At 47.8% G+C, this 14828-nt stretch overlaps 1 protein-coding gene across 3 annotated transcripts in view; it reads right to left on the bottom strand.

Annotated features, from left to right (window-relative positions):
• PTH1R (parathyroid hormone 1 receptor) overlaps positions 1-14828 on the bottom strand; it is a 192785-nt gene that overhangs the window by 25191 nt on the left and 152766 nt on the right. For all 3 annotated transcript variants that reach the window (XM_014576872.2, XM_075922977.1, XM_075922976.1), the window contains one exon: positions 3148-3208. In XM_014576872.2, the coding sequence (XP_014432358.1) occupies positions 3148-3208 (61 nt within the window). The remainder of the gene's footprint in view (positions 1-3147; positions 3209-14828) is intronic.

Genomic DNA, 14828 nt, shown 5'->3' with positions numbered 1-14828 from the left:
CAGAGGTTCAACCTGTACTCTCGGCAGATTTCAGGAACTTGCTCCTTTTGCATTGCGAAGGCTTGCCTCTAATCCTCTTTTAATTGGATTTCTATGCCCCAGTCCATAATGGCTGGGTTCAGCGATCCCCGGGATATGTTTCCTTAGGCAGAAGTTGCACCGATCCGTCTAAAGATGGGATTTTAAACCAACACAAAGCCCTGGGGGGGGGGGGGTCACATGTAAACAGGTTCAGACTGGACCCACCCACTCGGCTTGCACTTGCAAATTTACCACCATTCATTACACAGGCTTAAACTGAAGTGTCCACACAGGGCTTTAACTCGATTGGCTTTAAAGTTTTGCGTGGAGATGAGGCCCAAGCGAATGCTGCAGTGCTAGAAGCTGCTGCCCGGGGGAATGAAGCTGAACCTTTAGAACAGATACATAGGTGCTCAAGAGGCATTGAAATCAGTAGAAATTGAGCATTACAAGTAGAACCTCTCTAGCCCGGCACTTTCTGGTCTGACAACATATGTGGTGCGGCATGATTTTAGTTAGGATAAGGGACCCACCGGAGATAGGGTAGTGGGTTGGATTCTGCCATGGCTTAGGGGGTAGGGCATTTGCCTGAGAACTGCAGGGCGCTGGGTTCAAGTCCCCCTCCCTCTACGTGCCATGAATGAGACCAGGTGTCCACTTAGCCACTGCCAAGGAGACCCAAGCCTACCCAGCAGGAGGTTCATTCTTCTAGCCAATCCCTAGCCTCTCATTTCAGCTGCTAATAAGGGGAAGGGCATTCATTGAGGGGTTCCTGATGTGGTCACCTCTCCACTGCAAACTGAACCAAGGCCTCCAAAGATATTTCAAAGAGGCCACTTAGTGGACTGGATGTTCTCCAGTAATCTAGACAGGAATGGGCCTATTGCCCTCTGTGGGTATCACACAGCCAGCCTCTGCTTGGTGCAGGGGTTTGAGGAGAGGGAATAAAAAGGAACATCTGAGCAACAAGGGTCATGTTGTTCTCTACCATGCGCAAAGTCATGTGCACTGGGGAGTACTGGGAGGTCACCCTTTGCCTGCAGGCTACTGAACACAGATGTAGCCAGGTTTTAGTCGTGTATGATGAACACAAACAATGCTGCACAGCAGGAGATCAGGTTCAGTTCCATTTTAAAACCGGTCGTTATTGCATCTAGGACTACAGCCACCCTGCACCCGGGGCCCAGAGAGGCATTGCCTGAACAGGTGACACATTTCAGAAGTTGGTGCGAAGCCTGTTTTGCGCGCACTGAAGTCAGCAATGGGCTGGGGACAAGGGGGCGCCGAGTGTCGAGTAGCTGCATTGTGGGATTTGGGCTGGCTAGGCGAACATAATCTAGGTATGCCTAATTCTCAGCACAGGGGCGCATGGAGAAAGTGACCCTTCCAAGGTCCATTTCAGCCCTGTGTCTCTAAGATCATAGACTGATAGACTCGTGCAAAAGTTTTGTTTCAGCTAGACCAGACTAACACGCTTACATCTCTATTACTATTCTACAGATAGACTCATGGACTCCCAGGGATGGAAGAGACCTCAGAGGTCACCGAGTCCAACCCCCTGCCCAAAGCAGGACCAATCCCAACTCAATCATCCCAGCCAGGGCTTGGTCAAGCCGGGACTTCAGAACCTTTAGGGATGGAGATGCCACCCACTCCCTAGGGAACCTTTTGAGCAGGGGGCTAGACTCGATGACCTCCTGAGGTCTCTTTCAGCCCTAGGATTCGATGCTTCTGTGACTGATGATCTGGATCTTTTGCCTGACAGCAAAGAGGAATTGGGAAGTGTGGCATCAGAGGGGGTTGAAGACCCACCCAAATCTTTGGCTGAAGACACAGATAAACATGTGGCAGACAGGGCCAGCTGGAGCCATTCCTGCGCCCCGGGCAGCAGGTGCGTGACGCATGCGCGGCTCCGCCCCTGGGTGCACGGCACATGCATGACCCTGCCCCCCGGCACGCCGCACACCTTACAGCTGCCATCAGGTGCCCCCAATAGGTTGTTGCCCTGGGAAGCTGCCCGGCTAGTCCCCCCCTTAATCTGGCCCTGGTGGCAGACGACAGTGATGCAGGGAGGAAAGGGGGAAGAGGAGGTAAAGAGAAAGGCTGACTCAGAAGAAAGCTGCGTACGTGGGAAACACATCTAGTGCCACCGGGGAACTGAATAGAAGACCCCATTGTGCATGGGCAGTACAGAAAAAGATGGCAGGAGTCTTGTGAGCCTGGCTGTTAAGTAACAAACTAAAAGGAAAAGCAAGCGCTGCATGCGTGTGTCCTTGCTTGCTCTCTGGGTTGGAAACGGCATGGCTTACAAAGGCAGAAGAACGGAAGATACAGGTAGTAGACAGTAGTATGATGAGGAGACCAGCAAGCAAGTGGAGAGTTACAGAGTGGAAGAAATTAGGGGAAAGACGCATTTGGGACTCGGTGATAGGGGAGACAGCACACATCTGGGAGGGCCTGGCCACCTGATAAGAATGGGAGGCAAATGACTAGCAAAGAAAGCATAGGAGGAAGGGTGAGGAAGATTGAAGCAATGACAGAAAGACTGTCAAGAGAAGTTGTAAGATGAGAAGATTAAAAACTCCAAGACGTAACCCCCATGCCAGGAACCAGAAAAAGTGATGTGGTGTCTCCAAACTTGTGTAAAGAGGAAAAGGAGCTGAGAAGTGAGTGAAAGCACAGTACTGATCTCTGCTGGACGGAAATGGAACTACTCAGATGTGTGTCATAAGCCCTATAATGCACAAGCAAAGGGAAGATTCTTTTTCAGCTCAAGGGATAGAGGTCTGTGCTTGTGGAGTGGGAGAATCACGCTTCTGTCTCTGAGCTTGATGCCGACTTCCAAGTGGTCCCAACGTGCCAGCTGTGAAGTTGTAGGTGGTCTCAGATTGGTTAAATTATTTAAAACTAAAGACAAGCCAGGAGAGTTACGACAGAAGTAGAGAATTTCTTCCCCGGCTCAGTGCATTTCCTGCCTGCATTGTACGAGTGCTTCAGATTTGCAACTCTATCTAGTGCTTTTCCCTGGGGTCTGTAATTCATCCACAGATCTCGCAGCGCCAAAAATGCAGCTGAGACATAACAGCAAAACAAGAGGAAAACAGCACAAAATCCAACCACACTTACTCTGTGTCTGCTAGAGTGGCCCTTACGCTGGCCCACGCGGTGACAATCACAGCCGGAAGTCCTGCAAACAAGAAAGTACTCATCAGTAAATACAGCGTATAGCACGCTCCGTCACTGCAACCCAACGGCAGGGAGCGAACACGAGGGAAGGAATTTAGAAGACTTCCCCATGGTTCAAAGATAGTTTGGAGGCTAAGGGCCTGGCTTCACGACCAACTTCAGGGAACCACAGAGCTGGTGTGAGCCACGGACCTATATTCTATGTGTTGGTCCTATTCAGAACACCAAATCGAAGTTCTGGGAAAGTTTGGATCCAGAGACAAGCATGACTGAAGACTATTACTATTTATATTACAGGAGCAATGAACTTGCTTGAGACCTTAACTGAGATTCTGATTCCATTTCATAAGAGATGACAGCCCCCTCCTGGGAGGATCACCATCTAACTTGGCAAGAAGGACAAATAGTAGGAGAGTGATAGAGATGTAGCCGTGTTAGTCTGGGGTAGCTGAAGCAAATAGTAGGAGATGAGAGACTGACCAAGGGTCATGTAGCAGGGCAGAAACGGGAGCAGAACTCAAGCCTCCTGATTTGCAACCTCTCTTGGATAGAAAGTATCCTACCCTTTACATAGCCATCAGGTGCATACAAAGATTGCAATCCCCCCAAACACTCTACTTTCCACTGCTTCTGAGCTCCGGAGAACTTCTCAAAAGTTTGAGAAGCTGGTAAGTTGCCTCAATCTGTTAACTCTCCAAGGGCATGTCTACACGAGGAAACGATTTCTTAAATTAACTTAATAACTCTCGATTTAACAACATCGAACTAGCGTGTCTTCACTACGGGGAAGCCTCAAAACGAGTCCGAGGCAGGCTCCATTCATATGGACATGTTACCTCGACTTTCAGCCCACTGGGGAGTCATTGGTTGGAACTGCTCTAGGGAGTCGTTATTTTGAAATAGCGGCACCAGAGCGTCCAAACTCCCGCTATTTTGAAATAAGCATTATTCCTTGAGGAAAGCAGGAGTGCAGATTTCAAAAGAACAGGTTTGGTAGCGTGGATGTGCAGCGCATTAATTCGAGGGTTAGTTTGACGTAAAATGTAGACCAGGGCCAAGTAGAGCAGACCAGTTTGGATATTCATTTTCGTTCATAGCCCTTTGGCATCAGAGTCGGACTGGATTCTAGCAGGGAGTTGGGGAGAGTGCTTGTACTACCGTTTTGGGTTATAGGTCGCCTGAAGGCACTAGGGTGTATGTGGCCACAAAGTTCACGGAGCCCTCTCGACTAGCCAATCCCTAGGGATTGGCTGAAACAGGATTCAGCAGAAATGTCACGGAAGAGACCACCTTTGTGATATTTCCAGGCTGATCTCCAGACCAAAGAGATAAGTAGAGCCGGTTGAAAACTTTCCAGTGGAACAGTTTCCAGTTGGAACATGCTGATTCAACCCCCCCAAAATAAAAATTGAACCATATTGCAGGAACATATTGAAATTATCAAAACTTCTCTCCGCATTTTTGGGCTGACTTTTCTAGTAATATAATACCGAATCACAACAAAATAGTTTTGAATTTTTGAATTTGCCAGAAATCTGAGTTTTTGACTTTTTGGGCTTGATTTTGGACAAAAATGTGCAACATTTCTGCATTTCCCCAGAGACGGAAATGTCCAGTTTTGGCCAGTTCTAGAGACAATGTTAACCAGGGAGGCTAGGGAGCTGGGGGATTTTGATGGACAAGTCATTCACATTGCCAGAGGTCCTTCCTCTAATTGAATGCATCTTGACATTTTACCCATCATTTCTGATCACCAGTTTGATCAAAGAAATAATTTTTCCTCAACTGGGCTGGAGAAAAAGTTTCTTCCATTGTAAGAAGCCCGCCACATGAATGACCTAAAGCTAAGGCAACTCTGGGGAAGTAAGTAAAGCCTCAGGACCAAATTTATCTCTGGTGTAACCATGCTTATTTCACTGGATTTACTCCTGGCATTAATTTTTGTCTATAAGAGCTAAGAAAATACTGAAAAATTAAATACATCTTTTCTTCTAAGTCCAGTTCTGCTTTCTTCTTGCATCAAAATCCCCCATGGACATCCCTGAAAATGTAGGCCTGGCCTACAATAATTTCTAAAAACAGTAGTACAGTAACCCCATTCAGAAAATAAAGAGGATGGTGATCATTAGTAATTATAACCTCTGTGTAGATTCTATGGTTTGTGGGGCCAGCCCAGGAAAGTCCTTATGTATGTGCTTAACTTCAAACAAAGAGTTCCTTAAAGACTAAGACATTTATTTGGGCATCGGCTGTCGTGGGCCACAACTCACGTTGCCAGATGCGTGTCCGATGGATCTGACAAAACAAGTTCCAGCACTCGAACGTGCCGACCCAGTGAAGTCATAAGTCAGAAACTGATGCCGAACTATAATGTCTACACTGCTGTTTTTAGTACATCGGCTTGAGCCCAGTGGGTTTGGTTACCCGGGCTGAGAAACTCACACCCATCTGCACTGGAGACACACCTTGTAAACTTGATTCAAACCCCGTCAAAGCCAACGGGATCCACTAATGTTAATAGGGTTTGGATTAGGCCAACAGAGTTTTATAAATACTAACACAACATTAATAGCAAGTTCTTATATAGCTCTGGTCAGCAATGGATCTCAAGACACTCCTCCAATGAGGTAAATACTGTTATCCCCATTTTTTCAGATGGGGAAACTGAGGCACAGAACAGGGAAATGACCGCCCAAGGTCACTCACGGGCTAATGGCAAATCCAAGAAGAGACCCATGCTCCCCCAAATCCTGTTTCAGAGCGCTATTCTCTAGGCCTCCCTAAATAGAGTAAGTATATTTGCAAACTTTATGGGCCAAATTCTATTCTCAGTTGTGTAAGTTTGAAGTTACTATGCTGAGTTCAATGAAGTTATGCTGACTTAATTCTAGAGCGTGCTTACATTTTTCAAACAAAATATTTTTAAACATAAACGCCCCCCATTTTCTCAATATTAATAATTTTCACCAATATATATTGAAATTTTCCACTTTTATGGGAACCCCCCCCCTGAGAAACAAAACATTTTAAACAATTTTTCCTTTTCTTTCCTTCTTCCCCTATGCTTTCTCAGTGGCAAAATGGAAAAAAAGGAAAAGAGGCCAGGGGTGTGAAAAAAGAGGGAAAGAAATAATAGAAAAAAAAATGGGATTATGGGGAAAACAAAGTGAAAAATGTAAGTACAAGGGGTCCTCGCTATAAGTCCAAGATCCGTTCCAAAAAACTTGGACTTACAGCGAAACAACTTAAAGTGGGGAATTTTTTTCCTGCGGCGGACTTCCATTTAAGCAAATTGGGGGAAGTGTTTCACACGACTTATAGCAGGGAATGGGAAGACTTAGAACACATCAGTTTCTACAAACGTCACTGACTTTAGGGTGGAACAGATGTATACGGGGGCGACTTATAGCGGGGACCCCCTGTAAATAAGTTTGAAAGCAAGCACTTTCAAAATACAAAATGGGACATATTTTCAAATGAGTTCCCTTCTTCAAATCTGTAAAAGGACAATTATTTTCACTTGATTTTGCATCATTCCACCCCCTCCCCTCTTATTAACTACCTCCATTTTAGACTGGTGTAACAGGGATCAAATTTGGCCTTGTAAGTTCTTTCCAAAGGCCATAACAATATGTTCCAGTTAATTAAAAAAAAAATAAACCTGTACTGTGATCATAAGAACCTCTACCCTTGGGTTCCTACAATGTCTTTAACTCCAACTTTTGCCAGTTCTCAATTGGTCTCTCTCTCTTCCATAGCTGGCCTCATCATGTAGATGCTTGCATTGAGAACCCTTGGGCTGGATTTTTAGTGGTGCTAAGTTCATGGGTGTTCTGGGGTGCTCAGCCCAGTCTAACACCCAGGCCCAAGCGATCTACAGGTGGGTACCGGAAAATATCAACACCCAGATTTAGAAAACGTGGCCCTACGGGTCAGCCTGCAGGTGGCGGCTGTTGTGAACATCACGAATGAGGAACCGTTCTGGCCGCCGGAGAACCAGCCAGAAAGGACAAGCCTCGCAAAAGCAAGTTGGTCTCCCCCGTGCAGTCGCACTCATGTGCACCCCACTCCCCAGCCCTGTGCACGTAGCCAGCAGAGGTCCCACAGGGTGGCGATGCTGCAATTGACTTATACAGTATCCACATTGTATGCGCTGTGCATGTGCCATCAATACACACAGTGTGTACAATGCAGGTTCTATAAAGTCAGGTCTCTCCCCTCGCGCTGGAAAAAGGGTGCCCATCTCCATCCCTAGAGGTTGGGGTTGGTCCTGTTTTGGGCAGGGGGCTGGACTTGATGACCTCCTGAGGCCTCTTCCAGTCCTGGGATTCTATGATTCTATCTCAGGCCAGGGCAAAATCACACCCACACTTCCTTCTTCAAGACTTTGTAGGACTGCCAGGATGAATGTGATCTGGCATAGGCCTATAGGGGTGACTCCTTTCCAGGGGTAGTGATCCTAAGGGGTAGGGGCCGGGTGTGACCGTGGCTTGCCTGGACCCGGCCTCTGAGGCTCGGGGTTCCCCCCCCAGCATTGGGGCTGAAGCACACAAAATCTACTAGCCTGCCCCCCTCCCCCCAAGCTCTAGTGCAGTGTTTCTTAAACTGTGTTCCGTGGCATACCAGGCAGTCCGAGGTGTGCCACGGAGAACAACAGAATTCAAAATGGCTGCCTTAAAGGGGCAGTCAACCTTTTTTTTTCTTGATAACTTCCCCCCAACCCTTTTTTCCTTCAATTACTCTCCCCCACCTTTTTCCCCTGACTTTTTTTTTGTCTTGGTGTTCCTCTTAAAAAAATTATTGTTTGGTGTTCCTCGGTCTTAAAAAGTTTAAGAAACACTGCTCTAGTTTGCTTCTCACTTGTGTGTAGCCCCCGGCTGATTTTTCTGTTGGTCAGCGGCCCCCCCCCAAGCCCCAAAACAGCTTCCCCACCCCTGCTCAATTCCCTGTGACTGCACTGTCTTCTGAGTGATCGGCAACACCCAACCACGTGTGGTCCGTTTGGGCACGTCTACACTAGGAAATCATGTCGAAATAACCAAATTCAAAATACTAACTCCCAAAAGAACAAAATCGAACTAGCATGTCCTCACTACGGGGAAGCCAAGAAATGAGTCCGAGGCCGGCTCCGTTAGGGTGGATGTGCTACCTTGACTGAGAGCCCCCAGAAGCACCAGGAAAAAAAACTTCGAATGACTCTGGGGAGTCGGTATTTCGAAATAGCGGCACCAGCGTGTCCACACGACTGCTATTCGAAAAAACGATTTTAAAATAAGCGTTATTCCCCGAGGAAAGCAGGAGGGCAGTTTTTGAAATAAGCGGCCGGTCATTTCGAAATAACGATCTTAGTCGTGTGGACGCGCCGCTTATTATTTCGAAATAAGATTTTTTTTTCCGAAATCACTCCATAGTGTAGACCAGGGCTGTAGGACACTCCCCACAGAACAGAGCCGAGGGGGGCCCGGCCTAGTAGATTTTGTGTGCTCCAGCCCTGTGGAGGGATGGCTGGGGGGAGGATGAGCTGGAGCACCAGCGCGGGTTCCCCAATGCTGGGGGTGGGGAGCCCCGAGCCTCGGGGGATCCAGGCAAGCCAGGGGCTGCATGCAGCATCTGGAGACAATTAAAATGGGACTAAATTACAGCTGAAATTGTCTGATTGTCTGCAGTTATGGGTCATGGTCGCACTTCCTCACACAACAGCTGCAGAGAACCCCGGAGGTTGTTGGCAAATTTATTGCCACTGCAAGTTGGATCTCCCTTAACCAGCACCCTCGGGATAGTGTTGCCAGATGATTTAACAAAAAATACCAAACACCCTCCTACCCTCCGCCAAAAATGGGAAAAATTCTTTTGAGAAAAAAAAAAGGGGGAGACCAAAGTTGTTAAGCAAGAAAAAAAGGGGTGCTGCGCCTTTAAATGGCCCTGCGTTCCTCACTCTCCCGCCAGACGCGGCAGGGGAAAATTGTCCCCGCCGGGCTTCTGTTCGAGGGAAACAGGAAATACCGTACATTTCACATGTCCGGTATTTTCTGTTTTTCTACCGGACAGGGGACCCGAATAACGAAAAGTCCAGGTGAAAACCGGACACCTGGCAACCCTACCTTGGGACCTGACCAGTCCTGAACCAGGAAATTTCCCGGCCTAGAGGTGGTTCCTTGCCACAGCCCACAGCTACTAACTCTGGGTATGTCTACACTACCCTCCTAGTTCGAACTAGGAGGGTAATGTAGGCATACCGCACTTGCAAATGAAGCCCGGGATTTGAATTTCCCAGGCTTCATTTGCATAAGCGGGGAGCCGCCATTTTTAAAACCCCGCTGGTTCGAACCCCGTGCCGCGCGGCTACACGGGGCTCGAACTAGGTAGTTTGAACTAGGATTCCTATTCCGAACTACCGGTACACCTCGAGGAATCCTAGTTCGAACTACCTAGTTCGAGCCCCGTGTAGCCGTGCTGCACGGGGTTCGAACCAGCGGGGTTTTAAAAATGGCGGCTCCCCGCTTATGCAAATGAAGCCCGGGAAATTCAAATCCCGGGCTTCATTTGCAAGTGCGGTATGCCTACATTACCCTCCTAGTTCGAACTAACGGGGTAGTGTAGACATACCCTCTGACAGCTGCGGGGAGGAAGAGATGGAGGGACTAAGGCAGCCCCGGCCAGACTGCTTGCTGGATTCCAGCAGCCCATGCTACCATGGGCTGCCGGAGGCTGGCTCTAGTCCTGGTCAGACTGCCAGGGGTTTGGGCTTCGGTTCCAGCCCTGCAGCAGCCTGCGGGCTCTGGCCTCACTTCCACAGCCTGGCAAGGACTCTAGCCCCAGCCCTGCGCTTTCATGGGCTGTCACCGGCCTGATCCTGTGCTGCCAGAAGCTGCCCCAACTAGGTCCCAGTGCCTCAGGCTGTCAGAGGCCGCCACCAGTTCCTGCCTCATACCACTGCTTCAACCCTGCCCTTCCTGGATTGCTTTCCTGCCACTAAGCTACTGGAGTTCTCTGGTCAAGGAACATCCGTGGTCCATTGCTAGACCAGAGAATTCCCATTTTGGGAGGTACAACCTGTAGTCAACTATTTTTTTCTAGATGTCTGGAAGAAACAAGTTCCTTCTGTTGTTTCTTTACTATAGTAAGTGCCAGATTCTTCAGTACTGACCAAAGCAGTGACATTTTTCAGCTGGAATTTCTTCCATGAAAAATACCGATTCGGGTGGACAAAACTTCTGCAAATTCATGTTGAGTTCACCAAATTGTTTCAAATGAAAAAAAAAAACCCAGCAATTCCTCCACAAATCAATCCATCTAATGTTTTTTCTTTGACACAGCTATTCATGTTTGAAATTTTCTCCTGTTTACTTTTAAAACAGTACCCCCCCCCCCAAAAAAAATTAATAAAAAGAAAGCTTAAACTCGAAAGAAAACATTTTTGTTTTAGGCTGAATGAAACATTCGGGGCAATCCCAAAATGAATTTTGTCCCAACCTTTTGATCTACTGAAATATTTTTTTAAAATCTCTTTTTTAGTTCAATCCAACACAATTTTTTTACTCAACTTTTTGAAACTGCCAGTGAACTGGAAAACCAAACGATTCACTCGGGTCCATGATTGAGAAGGACTTGCGCCAGCTGAAGCTCTGAACTGAAAAGTCTCATCCAGATAAATCATTGGATGTAACATCAGAAAGCAAATTGGTGTTTTGGTTCCTTCAGCATAAATTGATTTATGATGAATGCTTTGGATTTTCTTAGGAATCACCAGGGCATTGCAAATCCTCAGATGTTTGTTGTTATGTAAGCAAAGAATCTCAGATCTCGGAGCAAACTTTTCCCTTTTGTACCTACGCGAACATCAGAATTATTTATTACGGGTTCTTCTTCACTGTGGTATGGGCATGATCCAATGCCCACCGCAATGAATTGACGTCTCTCCCTTGACTTCAGTGGGCACTGGACTCGGGCCCCTTTGTGAATGCCCAAAAGTTATCAATGCCATGTGTGTCTGTATATATGTATTTTTGATCATGCTAATCCAAATAAAGCAAAACCAAATGCCACTGGAGGAAATCATGCGTACTCATTCCAGAGGAATTTAATTAAACGGCCACAAATGTTTGGAGTCACATGGCTAATTGGTGTTGTGACAGGTGTGGCTTTAGCATTGTGGGCTGCTCAGTAAGTTGATTATACTTTGGCAACAACTGGAAGTGTTAATGAAGGGATCCAGTGCCAGCCTGACTATTTTCCCTTGGCAACTTTCGCAGTGTTGCTAAATGCACGGTGTTATTTCTCCTGAATCACCCCTCCACCTTGGATTTGCCCTAGGAAATCATTTTCTTAGCTCTGTTCTGCACCAATCCTTTCATTTTAATAAGGAGCAGCAGAATCAATTCAATACAATTGTAACCACCGGTGGGTGAATTTGAACTTGAGCTATAAAGGGGGGTGGCTTTTAGCTTAGGCTATAGAGCTCCCTTGTTCTTCTCTCTTGCTGTACGTGGTCAATGTGCCACTATATGGGACACTAGGGGCACAGCTAAACTACGGGTTTTTTTCGAAAGGAGATATGCAAATTTGGTGCTAATTTGCATATCTTAGAATCCTAGAGCTGGAAGAGCCCTCAGGAGGTCATCAAGTCCAGCCCCCTGCCCAAAGCAGGACCAATCCCAACTAAACCAACCCAGCCAGGACTTTGTCAAGCCGAGACTTCAAAACCTCTAGGGATGGAGACTCCACTACTTCCCTAGGGAACCCATCCCAGTGCTTCCCCACCCTCCTAGGGAAATATTTTTTCCTAGTATCTTCTTCCTATCGCTTTTTCAAAAGTGGGTTTTTCAAAAATGAAATTATTCCGGATCAATTTTTTTGGGGAAAAAAACCTGTTTTTCAAAAAAACACGCAAACCGCCTTTTTTTTAGGAAAAGCGTTTTTTTCGAAAAAGGGTTTTTTTTAAAAAAAAATGCATCCAGACTATTTTTACTTTAGAAAAACCCACTTTCGAAAAAGCAATCGGAAGATATGCAAATTAGCATACATTTGCATATCTCCTTTCGAAACCCCCCTGTAGTCTAGATGTACCCTAGGGCAGTGGTCCCCAACCTTTGGAGGTTGCCGGGCACCAGGGGACGTGGCTGTTCGCCTGCCGGGTACCGTGTTGGGGACCACTGCCCTAGGGTGTGGGTTACATCATTCTCTCAAGCTGTGTCTAGACAACAAAGTTCTATCGGAAAAAGATACGCAAATCGCAGTTTGCAATTTGAGTACCTTTTCTGCTTTTCTTCTGAAAGAGGCTTTTCTGACAATTGGCCCATCTACACTGGGCCAATGGTTGGGAAAAAAACCTCTTTCAGAACATCCCTCCTTCCTTGTAGAACGATGTTTCCAGGGATGCCGAAAAAACATATCTGCTTTTCCGAATTTTTTTCCGAAAAGCAGACGCGTTCCTTGGATGTGGCAGTGATTTTCCGGGAGACTGCCAGTATCCCAGAAATACTCTGCAGTCTAGACGTACCTTCAGGTACAAAGAGACACGAAATTCAGTCAGTAAAGATCACTTGTCCTTCCAGGACTTTGAAGAGTTTTTAAAAACGTGAGCCCTAAGGAGTCTCTGGCTTCTAGCAGTCGGAAGATGAATTGTCCCACAGAAGCTGTTTGGCCAATGCATCATTTCTCCAGTTTTCACTAAGCACAGCTAGACCTCAGGCCTCTCGACAGGGGTGGGAGTTGAGGGAGGACAAAGGGAACCTGGCATTTCTAAACACCACATGCTCTGGCCAGTTCTGGGGTGGGGGGCCGAGGTGCTGTACAGTCTGAGTCTGCACAGGTGTGTCTTCCCGCACCCGGCTCCACCCCTTCCACCTGAGGCCCCGCCCCTTCCTGGAGCACAGAGTCACTTCCCCCTCTCCTCACATTGCCTAGGACTCAGTTATGCTGTCAACCCCTTTAGCGAAGCTTTCATAGCCTTTGGGATGGAAGCACCTCGGGGTGGCATTAGGGTCCCATGTATCTTAAGGTGCAAACCGCTCTGCCTGAGCTCCAAGGCCAAGATCTCGGTAGCAAAACGGTAGCAGGCTCGACGACCGCTATGTGGCTGAGCCACCACTAGAGGGGGACAGAGAGCCCCACGGAGCAGGCCTGACATGCGTCACACTGGAACGGTGACTCTCAGTTGGCTAATGGGGGACCCACTGGTAGGCTGTGTCTAGACTGGCCCGTTTTTCCGGAAAATCAGCCACTTTTCCGGAAAAACTTGCCAGCTGTCTACACTGGCCGCTTGAATTTCCGCAAAAGCACTGACTTCCTACTGTCTGAAATCAGTGCTTCTTGCGGAAATACTATGCTGCTCCCATTCAGGCAAAAGTCCCTTTTGCGCAAAAGGGCCAGTGTAGACAGCTCAGATTTGTTTTCCGCAAAAAAGCCCCGATCGCGAAAATGGTGATTGGGGCTTTTTTGCAGAAAAGCATGTCTAGATTAGCACAGACGCTTTTCCGCAAAAAGTGCTTTTCCGGAAAAGCGTCCGTGCCAATCTAGACGCTCTGTTCTGAAAATGCTTTTAACGGAAAACTTTTCCGTTAAAAGCATTTCCGGAAAATCATGCCAGTCTAGATGCAGCCGTATAGAACCCATAGGTGGAAATGACCAGGTACATCCAGCACCCAGGGAAGGCTGTGGCCTATAATATATTCTCCCAGGCTTTGTCCAGCACGTTTTTTAATAAGGAGATCTCTGCTCCTTTGCTTGAGGAACTCAAAGGGAGACCACCCTTTGCACATTTACTGCCCCCCATTATATCTGGTCATACCCCTGAGCACCAGCGTAACCATTTCCTCCTCTCCCCCGGAGACCCTCCCCCAACACTTGTAGGCAATTATAGCCCTGCCCACAAGCGATCCACTCCTCCTTCGCCCTGGGACTGTTGCGCCAAGCTAGCGGCGGTGCCAGAGGGAAATGAAAGCAACGTTCTCTTCTGTGAGGCTGGCGTGTGAACAGCCTTCCACTAAGGGCTCGCCCCCACCTCTCCCCTTCCTCCCCGCGCCAAGAAAATATCCAGGCCTACAAAAAAAATTTGCTTCCCCACAAATTGCAGGTTTCCATTTGCATGCTCGGACGCTCGAGAAATCTGGTGGCAGGAGCGTCTGAGACCAGAGGAAGGAAATCGGAGCGTAGGTCTCCCCTTGGAACCAAACTCCCAAGCTGTCGGGGCACTGTCCATTCCTACAGTCCTTTTCCCCAGATGCTGACGGGCTTAGGGGGCCCTGGCCCAGCTGGTGTAAATAGGTGTCATTCCAGTGAGAGGGGAGGGCCGGATTTCAGGGACCCAGAGGCCCTGCCCGTGAGAGGGAAGGGTTGGATTCTGGGTACCCCGAGGCCCTGCCTGTGAGAGGGAAAGGTCATAAGAACATAAGAACGGCCATACTGGGTCAGACCAAAGGTCCATCTAGCTCAGTATCCTGTCTGACGACAGTGGCCAGCACCAGGTGCCCCAGAGAGGGTGGACCGAAGACAATGATCAAGCGATTTGTCTCCTGCCATCCCTCTCCAGCCTCTGACAAACAGAGGCCAAGGACACCATTTTATCCCCTGGCTAATAGCCTTTTATGGACCTAACCTCCCTGAAATTATCTAGCTTCTCT

This window comes from Pelodiscus sinensis, chromosome 2 (genome assembly GCF_049634645.1).
Source record: "Pelodiscus sinensis isolate JC-2024 chromosome 2, ASM4963464v1, whole genome shotgun sequence".
Taxonomy (NCBI): domain Eukaryota; kingdom Metazoa; phylum Chordata; order Testudines; family Trionychidae; genus Pelodiscus; species Pelodiscus sinensis.
Note: the sequence above shows the minus strand (reverse complement) of the source record. Positions and strands in the feature narration are given on the sequence as shown.